Here is an 11,082-nt window from a genome sequence, read left to right as displayed (position 1 = left end):
CCATTAACCAGCGGAGGGAAGAATGGTCGGTATGTACCGTTTACCGGGTTCCTTGGAGATAGGGGCGCAGCGTCACTACACCCCACACAACAGCAAGACATTCTTTCTCCGAAGTGGAGTAATTTCGCTCTGCAGCGTGTAGTGACCGAGACCAAAACCCGATAGGCTTCCTTTGTCCATCTTCGTATGATTGGAAGAGCGCCGTGCCGACTTGGTAGTCGCTGGCGTCCGTGTCCATTGAATATGGCAACCCAGCCTTGGGCAACGCCAGAATTGGCGGGGATATCACCGCTTCTCTCAGCATATCAAAGGCCTTGATCTCAGTTTCGCCGAAGGGTTCCAGCTTAACAGGTTGCCCCTTCTTGAGAACCTGGTTCAACGGCGCCGGCTTATGGGCGTAGTTCGGTACAAATCGTCGATAGACGTTGCACAAACCCAAAAACGAGCGGAGCTCAGTCTGGGTGGTTGGTATCGTGATTTCGCGTAAAGCCCTGGTCGACACCTCATCAATCGAGAGCGTCCCTGGCCGTATAACATGGCCAAGGTAATGTACTTCTTGTGTGAAGAAAGAGCACTTTTTCAACTTGAGGGACACTCCTGCCGACTGCAAGGCGTCGAGAACGTCGTCAACGTGACGTATATGACTCTCCATATCCTTCGAGAACAGAATTACGTCGTCAAGGTAGACGAGACAGGATCTCCATTTGAAGGAGGATAGGATAATATCCAACGTTCGCTGGAAAGTAGCGGGAGCGTTTGTTAGCCCAAGGGGCATACGGAGATACTGGTACAGTCCAGCATGACACACAAACGCGGTTTTCTCGCGATCTTCTTCTGCAACGGGTATTTACCAATACCCGCTATTGCAGTCGAGCGTCGAAAAGACGGTTGCTTCTCCTAGGGAGTCAATATACTCGTCCATTCGAGGCAACGGGTATGAATCCCGTATCGTCACGGCATTTAGCCGCCGGTAGTCCACGCAAAAGCGCAACTGCCCGTCCTTCTTAGGCACCAGTACAACCGGTGAGGCCCATGCTGATTTCTACCGCTCGATTACTCCGGCTCGGCGCATACGGTCTACTTCTTTCATCTCCGCCTCCCGGGCGCGTGGTCCTGCTCGGTAGGGGTTTGCGCGATCGGTTGCGCTCCAGTCATCGTGTGGATGTGATGCTTCGTGACCTTGATCTCGCCCAGCGCCCCACTCCACATGGAGCTGAACTTGAGTAGCATAGACTTGATCTGATCAAGATGGCGGGCCGGGAGGCGTGAGATATCCACGTCATCCGGATTGCTCGCCATAGAGGTGTTTTCTACAGCCCGTTTGGCGTCCTTGTGGAAGTCTTGTTGGACTTCGTTCGCTTCCTCATCGGTGAGGCCTAGCATTGCAGCCATGCTGACTTTACTCGCTATAACAGCGGTCGGATGTGGCAGCAAAGTGCCGATCGTTTGGCCCTTAACGAGCCGATAAGGCGCGATGCCAAAATTGGCAACGAGCACGCGGAACTCGCTATTTGGCTCGACTTGCACAACGCCATTGGAGGCGACGACTTGACTCTTTGTGTAGAGTTTCTCATGCGGCTGTAGGATCATGAGGCCGTGCCGTTTTGACGTCACAGAAACGAATGTTTGCGTTCCAGGCTCAAGCACGACTGGCTTGGTGACGCTGACTCGAGGTGATGTCCGACCGCCTGCCTTGGCGAATTCTTGGGACGCCGGCAATGGCCGTGCGTTCGGCGGTCGCCTGAGTGGCCTTCTCGAAATAGGGACCGAGGACCCGTCGTCGAGCTCGATCGTCTTGCGGCGTGGGTAGACGGCTTCCACGAAACGGTCCATGAAGTCACATTCCAGGACCACTCCAGCCGCCAGGCGCTCGCATACAGGAATGTTACGCGAGTAATTCGCGAACCAATTCTGACAACCAGATCAATTGTCCCAGATATTACAATTGGGTTACGGTTTGCATCCCGAATGTTCGGGGTTGATCCTGGTTTCATTTTCTCCATATACTGCGGAGGTAGTTCATCCTTTCGAATAAAGTTTGGCCCAGCCCCAGTGTCTAGCACTGTGAGCTTCCTTGCCAAAAGTTCCGGGACTAGCCCGTAGTCGGCATAGCACTTGTAATTGCGCTTCGCCATCACCATAATGGTGCCTTGTAAACGTGGGGGCACGTATTTTCGCCATGGTCGGCGTAGCTGGCTGAGCTTGCTCCCATGTTTGGGGTTCAACAGATCCTTCCTTGACAGGATCTTCACTGGGGAGGGACGACCTTCGCCGCCCGGCGTCAGGCTCCAGGTAGCCGGGGGAGGCCCTCTTGCCTCCGCTTCGACGCGGACTCCCGAAGTTAGTTTCCCTGGCTGTCTTTAGACACTGTACCGCCTTGGTGGGCGTCAGTTTTCGCGGCTTCCACGTTCTGGAGGTCGCGAGCCCGGGTGTTGACGATCTCGTCAAGGGCTCGTAACTTCCAATAGCTGTCGGCGGGTACGCGTTGCTTTTCTTCTGCAGAAAGGTGGTCGTAGTTTCGTATGATACGAGATGACTCGGCAATCGAGAGTTGAACTACGCAGTCTGGTGCGATGTGGTTCGGCCCGTAGCACTTGTGGCAAATTAGGTTACCACGTGGCCTCTCCAAGTTCGGAGTTCCTCGCACGTTAACTTGCCATCCAGGACGGCCAGCGCGGACATGGCGTGAATGTTCCTGCACTACGAAGTAAATCTGGCCCGTAACGTTACGATTAATTTAATTTTTGATTTGGCCGTACCAATGATAGTCAAGACATTTTTTGAGCAAAATTTTTGATACTGATTTTGCACCGAATTCCCTGCAAGCCGTAATCTATTGGTACTCTTCCAATACCTTGCCGTCGCTGGGCCAACTGAAAAAAATCGCAGATTTACAATTGGACATGGCAGTGCCTCATTGTAATATTTGACGGTACTGCCATACGTGCTTGGCTGATCCATCTCAAAAACATCCCAGATTAACCGCTGGGCATGGCCATGCAGTAGTTTATTGCGTTTTGGTACTGTCAAACAGACTGGAATGATCCAACGTTTGTTTCTGGTCGGCGATGTGCACACGTAGGATCGGGTCAATGCACCGCACCCGTGGTACCAGTTGTCATATAAGATGGGAGCAGTGTAAATTGCGAGCAAGAGTCAGTAGTCGGTTTACCACTATGTTAGCTCACTATCTACATACGCTACGCAGCGCAATATACAGTCTCCTTGCCGCTTCACGCTCCGATGACCAACTGTTGTGGGGACAAGCACATTTGTAAACTGAAGTAGGTTAGATACTGCAAGCAGCACGCCTGTGCGGCCGGACTGATTCGCAAAGCGTTAACGACAACTTACAATCCATCCAACACTTTCACGCAACAAGAACTGCCCAACTACCGGCGCCGATGCCATGTGACACTTCCAATCATGACGGAGTTGAGTTAACCATGACTTCAAGTTCCGATGACCAACTGTTGTGGAGACAAGCGCAGATGTAAACTGAAGTAGGTAAGATACTGTGTGCAGCACGCCTGTCCGGCCGGACTGATTCGCGAAGCGTTAACGAAAACTTACCAATCCATCCAACACTTTCACGCAACAAGAACTGCCGAACTTCCGGCGCCGATGCCATGTGACACTTCCAATCATGACGGAGTTGAGTTAACCATGACTTCAAGTTCCGATGACCAACTGTTGTGGAGACAAGCGCAGATGTAAACTGAAGTTGGGGAAGATACTGTGTGCAGCACGCCTGTCCGGCCGGACTGATTCGCGAAGCGTCAACGGCAACTTACAATCCATCCAACACTTTCACGCAACAAGAACTGCCGAACTTCCGGCGCCGATGCCATGTGACACTTCCAATCATGACGGAGTTGAGTTAACCATGACTTCAAGTTCCGATGACCAACTGTTGTGGAGACAAGCGCAGATGTAAACTGAAGTAGGTAAGATACTGTGTGCAGCACGCCTGTCCGGCCGGACTGATTCGTGAAGCGTTAACGACAACTTACGAATCCATCCAACACTTTCACGCAACAAGAACTGCCCAACTACCGGCGCCGATGCCATGTGACACTTCCAATCATGACGGAGTTGAGTTAACCATGACTTCAAGTTCCGATGACCAACTGTTGTGGGGACAAGCGCAGATGTAAACTGAAGTAGGTAAGATACTGTGTGCAGCACGCCTGTCCGGCCGGACTGATTGGCGAAGCGTCAACGACAACTTACAATCCATCCAACACTTTCACAAAACAAACACGGTTTTAATTCCGTCAGGTTCGCACGCAGACAAAGGTGATCTCATCACTAGAATTTGAAGATGGTCAGATAGTGCGGACATACGCGGATAAAAATGCGACGCACGTGCGTGCATATCAACCTACTTTCAGCGCGTTTCCTATCACGACGACATCGAGATCGATCAACTGTAGATCGACCGTTTGCAGCCCCATCCACCAGCAATAGCACTGGCGATCTCTCGCTATCCTGATCACCCATACACCACAAGCGGGCCCGCCGTGACCCTATGGCATCGATCTTGCGCCCTCATACGCGAAACGAACTGCGTGGTTGTTTGTGTCCAAAGATACCTTCGGTCAGCAGTAGATTGGCCAGGGAAGAGCGAGGTGTCCAACTGTTGACGGGATCGGCGAGACGTGTAACCAGAAGTCCGCCCAATTTCAATTCAGATGGGATGGGTGCTGAAATCTGATAATTTTCCAGTAGAAAACGCCACTCCGCGAATAATCAGGTTTTCCAGCGTCTGAAACACCAGGTCCCTATTCCCTTCATGCCATTCTTGCAGGGTAACCTTTTCTCCTCGTCTGAAAGTAGAATGCCCCGCCACCCAAAACATTGGCAGAGTGTTTGATGGAGTTGTCCCTCGATACGTGACAGGAGTTTGCTGAGCAGGCGTGGTACAGCGCCACGCGACGGACGCCATCAGTGAGACAGAGCACCTGTATAGACTCTGAGTTCAGTTCCGCGGATATCCTCAGAGTTTTACGATCATCCACTCTGCATCTTACGACAGCCGCGTGAGGACTCTCGTCCTCTCTCTGCAAGACCTCAACAACAGCGAACAGGTTCAATGACGATCCGACCGCCCCATTTGCATGCAAAAGCAATCCCTTCGTCCCTCCGCGCGGTAACATAACCTGGACGACACATCCCGGCTCAATCGTGTCATGCGAGTACGTCCGTGGGGACGCACTCAAGTAGCTTCTGCGAACGCGCCGAGCAGACGAGAACAACTTGACTTCTGACTTCTTTGACGTATCAAATTCTGGACGGAGATTTTCCAGGATGTTTGTAGTCCGTGACAAAAGCTGCGACAAAAGCTCAGATGAATCTATCGTTTCTGTTTCTGATATGCAACAGCTGGACAGCTCATTGACATCCTTTTCACAATTCCCCTCCCATCGTACGGAATCTCCCGTCCAAGCGGGGTTGACCTTCCCATTCGACCGCATCTCGTCCATCAACGGTTTGACAAATAAATCAGATATACTAACATCTGTGTCCTTCAGGAATCCCTTCAATTCATCCGAAGCCTGTGACAACTCGTTGCAAGCTTCGCCGAGAAGCAAGCGTCGAAGGCCTCTCCTGCATTCCATCTTCAGTCCGGCATCCGAAGTTTGTGTCATAGTGCTGGACAGCAACGCCAACCGCCCTTGCCAATCATTCCCCAAACAATGACCCACGGCCGCCAAATGTCCTTTTTGGTGATTACCCCGGACTATGCACCTCTTCAAAGGTTGATGAGCATTCTCGAACACCAGTTCCATAAAGTGACGTACATGCCCGAAGGCAGGAATTGTGTGGTTGTACAACTCGATTAACCTGTGCAGGTTCGGCTTGTCCAAGGTGGGGCGACCTTTACCCACTCCTTGGCAATAATTTGCGCAAAACTTGTCTGCCTCAGTCACATACTTCTCAGCCCTTTCCAGCAAGTCTGCATGGTATTGAGCTCCATTATCACTTGTCACATACAAATAATCTGAGACACCATCCGCCTCTTCCGATGGCCACCAGTACGTCAACGCAATCAATTCCTGCAATTGCGTCAATAGATCCAACACAACAGTGGTTTCTTCACTCTGGATCCCCGGGAACAGTTGGTAGAAAACCGGAACGCACACGAGAAGGGCACAGAACACACCTGACAGAGTCATGGAATTGAGTTCATTCTTGGAACTAAAAACTGATGATTGCCTCTTCAACCCATTGTCTCGGAGGGCTCCACATATTGCCATGTCAGCTTTTGCCCTGAACGCGGCCGCGTTTCCTTGTCGGTTAATCACGTGGAAGCCTACCTCGATAACGTTCTTCGCGAGACCGGCCAGCAAATGGTCAGGCGCGACGACGTTGCAGCGATATGCCTCAAAACGTCCTGACACCACACGCTTTCCATCGCTTGTTAACGGTATGTAAACGCGTACGCGCTCAAGTTCCCTTTGCAATGCAAGAAGAGGAGAACTTTCGTCACTAACCTTGTTGCTGTCTTTCATACCAAGCCGGTTTGTGTCTCGACTGTCAATTTCGCTGTTGCGAAGAGCTTCATGGCGTTCCATGCACCTCAAGGACGCCGTGCGGTGTGCATGGACTTTTGTTGTATAGCCGTATCCGCTCTCACCGACGCCGGTGTTCTTCCGAAATGTACAAAGAGTGCAGGGCGTATTTGCTGTATGTCCCATAACATCCAATGTTTCAGCGGCCGCTGGATAGTCAGCCACAAAACCCACCACGTCGACAAAGATTCTTACTCTCTCCCCGGTAGGCGTGTGTGCTTCCACACCTTCTGTTGTACACTTAACCAAGTCTGGAATGATTGAGAGCAGTATATTGTTCGTTGATACACCTGGAGGGGTTAATCCAATGATTCTGACAGACGATCGCGTGTTACGACTTCGCGGTGGTAGTCCAAGCGGGATCATGTAGCATCCACCTGCTGAACCCTGCGGATACAATGAAGAGAATGGGGAAAAGTCATCGCAGTATAGGAGAGCGCGATAGACCACGAACTTTGTTCCATCCATTAAGCGGCCGCTGTTTTGCATTCTTCTGTCAATGTTGCGGGTGCGTCCCGATATTTTGGGCTCTTGGAGGAGGAAAGGCAGCCCTTTCAAATGTTGAGTACCGAGCAGACGAAAGGGTTTGTCTGGAGTTCCATCGCCACCATCATTGAAACGCTGACCGGCCCCGTTTGTACTCATGTTTTGAAACCAAAAAAAAGTGTCTGAGGTGAGACCTTCCTTGTGTTTCCAAAACCTAGAAACCAACATACACATTCGCGGCGTTGCCACTGCTTCACTTTCTGTAGGTCGAAGGAGGGTACAAATATCCCCAGGCAACACCTTCTTCGAAGAACGAGCCCTTGCTTCAAAATCTATCCTTCCATCTCTACGCCTCACAGATCTATTATACTTTTCCAATGGCGGTGCTGTACAAAACTGCCTGGCCAGGCAATTCTCCACGCCACGGAGAACCTTCATCGCCATGTTGGCGCTTCTTGTAACATTTCCCTCACTTCCCACGCACCACACGGCTGAAATTATACACTTCATTACAAAGTTATTCTCTGCGTTCTCATGAACACGATAGCCCAGATTGCGCACGTCAAGTGACAAACGTGATGGAAGCAGTTTTGACAGTTCCAGTCGAATCACGGCACCCGGGAACGCCTGCACAGTACATGAACCACTGTGGACGTAAAGTGCTGTCGTAGCTTCCGATATTATCTGCCGCTCTGCAACCAGCTTCGAGCTTTCTATGCATTCTGCGTCCGCCACACCACCATGCCATCGACTGGATTTCGGATACATTGAGTTGAAGAACGGAGCCATCATGATGTCCACTTTCGCCCATTCACTTGGTGGAACCATACGAACAGGAGTTTTAGACCCGTTCGAATATTGCGATGCGGTCTCCTCGTTACCCCCCAAATTTTCAACCAATGACGTTCGGTTGAATGCCTTCTTCTTTCGTCGGACGACAAAGTACTTGAGGTCACTCTTGGGAAAAAGATACTTCAAAGCATGCGGAAAGAGAGTCCTCTGCACGGTGGAATAAGATGGGAACTTAATAGAAGGAGAAACCCAAGACAGTATATCTCTCAGGAGGTTATACTGTTTGACCGTATAGCGGACGCTACCGCAAACTATTACGAAGCCCAAAAGGTTGTACCATGGTTCAAAAAGCTTCCGAGACGATAGAAATAATCGCAAAACTTTCTGGCTGTCCAGCCTGCTTCCCATTTCGGGATCGTCACTTGATAAACTCGGAAGGCACTCCATCCCCTCACAGCTCTCTTCATAAATACTTGGAACAATGATATTGTCATTTCCCACTAAAACGCCGTTTGGATCGCTCTCGGGAGCGAATTGTTCCGAGTCGCCAAGTTCTGGGAAGTGGCCTTCATCATAGTCGACAAGATCTATTCCTTCTTCGACGACAACCGTTTCTCGATGTTCCGAGCCCTTTATCTTCGATCTAGTACCATGATCTCCAGTCTGATTGTTCGACGAAGCGTGCCCATTCAACACTCCCAAAATATCAGCCGCTTCGCCAGTTTCCGGAAGCTCGAGAGCTGGGGTTTCTTCTGCTTCCATAAGTGCGGCCGCATCTGCATCCCCATCGAGATCGCATCCTGGTCGTGTATGAACGTCATGGAACAGGGCTGCCAGGTCTGGCAAATTAGGAACGTTGTCCATCCAAGGAGTGCCCATCGTACGACGTCTCTTTCTTCGACCTGACATATGAGGAACGGTGGTGCTGTCGTCCGATATTTTCGTGTGGATTATGGTGTTGGAAGAAGTGAGAGTGTAGGATGTTGTTGAAGGAACAGTGCGCAGGGGTCCCCAGGCCTGGCGGTTTAGATTTTGCACACCAAATAATTACATTACAAGTGGCGGTCTGCTAGTGTCTATCCGACCGTGAGGACAAAATTTGAGGACAAAGGGATTTTTCTTCGAACTCCTTGCTTGTTTTTTAGTTCTGATTGACTACTGGGTACTCCACATAGCCCTTGACACAATCAGAACAAATCGTTTGTTGTGGAGACAAGTTCTACCTCTAAAAGTGAAGCAGAACCTGGAAATCTTCACTGTAAGCAGTTTTTCTTTGTAGTACGAAATTGAAAATGGCTTCTTCGTGATTTACAAGGTATTTCATTGACAACCCCACCGTTCAAGTGCGATATGGCTGTCTTGAAGTATTCTTTCAGAAGAATTCGTGTCGGATAAATGATGAAAAATTATTAAATTTGTCGGATCTGTTGAGGTATGATAAGCTTGGTCGGTCGGATACACACTACAGTACAGGTTATTAACTCTGCCTTTCTCTGTCCACCGTTGTTTACTCCGGTATCCCCCAACCTCCTCTTTGTTTCCCCTCACTAATCCACCATGACCACTGCCCTCGCATCTCCTTCCGTCCTTCTCTGCTTCTGTCTTTCTCTGCGCCCTCTCACGCAAGCCACGCCCTCGCTGTCGCACCGGCCCCACCCTTAGCATGCGCTTTCTGAACGATTCCAGCCACTATCAACTCTCGTGGCGATCTCAATTGAATAACACACTCTCTCAGGACTGCGATGGCAGAGAAAGACACCGGCGACAAGCCGCCTACATAAAGAAAGAACACGTACAAGGAGTTTGAGCTTTCTTGGAGCGATGCGAGGGCGAAGCTTGCGGAGTTGATGGGAACGATGAGCGTTGCCGGCGTCGATGGCAAGCCTGCCGAAAAAGAATATAAATTTTGGAAAACACAACCGATCCCCCAGATGGGACAGGACGATCAACTCGACCTGCTTGGTGATCATGGTGAGGCCATTGAGACTAAAACGGTTGACCAGGTATCGAAAAAACCTTACAACCTGATTGACTCTTTCGAGTGGTCAGACATAGATGTCACCGATGACAAGCAACTCGAAGAAGCGTATCGTCTTTTGAATGAAAACTACGTTGAGGACGGAGATGCCATGTTCCGCTTTGATTATTCCCGGGAGTTTTTGAGGTGGGCTTTGCTTCCACCCGGATAGCATCCAACTTGGCATGTGGGCGTCCGTGTCAAGTCTAATAAGAAACTCGTAGCCTTTATTACGGCTGTCCCAGCGACCTTGCGTGTTCACATGGATTCCGTGAAAGTGGTAGAGACCAACTTTCTTTGTGTCCACAAAAAACTTAGAGCGAGGCGACTCGCTCCGATACAAGAGATAACACGAAAGGTTAGCTTGCAGAACGTCTGGCAGGCGGTATACACGGCTGGGGCTATCCTTCCGCGACCCGTCACGTCATCACGATACTACCATCGCTCGCTAAACCCCAAAAAGCGTATCGAAATCGGGTCACATCCGCTAATCTCCTCTCCGACTTAAAAGACGGAAACCGTAGCCATAAATACCTCATCCTCCACTCTTGTTCGACTACGGTACAACAACTCATCATGGTCCTCAGAAGAATCCTCACTGTGGTCTTCAGAAGCAGGGTCTGCGCTACTACTAGATGCCTCCTTCAAATTTGCGTCACCATCAGACTTCTCCTCCTCTGAGTCAGCCTTCTCCTCCTCGGGGTACTCTTCCACTATAGGCGCACTGGGATCCACGCCAACACTCTCACCAATTCACTTGTACATTCTGTCTGCGTAGCTCTTGTAGTCACTGTCCCGCATTACATATCCGGATGCAACTAGCGCAGTGTCGTACACAAGATGCCCAAGCTCGGCTGCCCTTTCATCGTCCTCTCCGCTTTCTACAAGGCGTAGCATCTCTTCTGTGATCGGGTGGTGTGCATTAAGCTCCATAATCTTACTCTTTGGCGTCATGTATCCGAAGCTGTCGGGGTCCGCGAATGCTTGCGCTCTCATAATTATTTCCATTCTCGCCGAATAACCGTACTGGTCCGATGCCAACACACACACTGTATCACTGAGCCGGTTTGATAGTCTCACCTTGGAGACCTTGTCTCCCAACTTCTTTTTCAGGAATTTTGTCAGCGGCTTGTACATTTTCTTCAGAGCCTTGTTCTTCTCCTTCTTTTTGATCTTTCTCACCAAATTTGAAGTTGTCTTTCGAAATTGACA

The 11,082-nt window shown here is 50.3% G+C and overlaps 2 protein-coding genes across 2 annotated transcripts; one reads left to right on the top strand and one right to left on the bottom strand.

The window, feature by feature from the left end:
* Positions 1-10,289: 10,289 nt before the first annotated feature.
* CHC_T00006193001 (hypothetical protein) lies at positions 10,290-10,445 on the bottom strand. The gene has a single exon (XM_005718603.1). It carries the CDS (start codon positions 10,443-10,445, stop codon positions 10,290-10,292), a length of 156 nt encoding a protein of 51 aa, XP_005718660.1.
* Position 10,446: 1 nt separating this feature from the next.
* CHC_T00006192001 (hypothetical protein) lies at positions 10,447-10,551 on the top strand. The gene has a single exon (XM_005718602.1). The coding sequence runs from the start codon at positions 10,447-10,449 to the stop codon at positions 10,549-10,551; it is 105 nt and encodes a 34-aa protein (XP_005718659.1).
* The last annotated feature ends 531 nt before the right edge of the window (positions 10,552-11,082 follow it).

This window comes from Chondrus crispus, genomic scaffold (genome assembly GCF_000350225.1).
Source record: "Chondrus crispus Stackhouse genomic scaffold, scaffold_38, whole genome shotgun sequence".
NCBI classification, from domain to species: domain Eukaryota; phylum Rhodophyta; class Florideophyceae; order Gigartinales; family Gigartinaceae; genus Chondrus; species Chondrus crispus.
Note: the sequence above shows the minus strand (reverse complement) of the source record. Positions and strands in the feature narration are given on the sequence as shown.

Coding starts and splice junctions, on each gene's coding strand:
- CHC_T00006193001 (XM_005718603.1), bottom strand. CDS start 10,445: ATGAGTTGTTGTACCGTAGTCGAACAAGAGTGGAGGATGAGGTATTTA.
- CHC_T00006192001 (XM_005718602.1), top strand. CDS start 10,447: ATGGTCCTCAGAAGAATCCTCACTGTGGTCTTCAGAAGCAGGGTCTGC.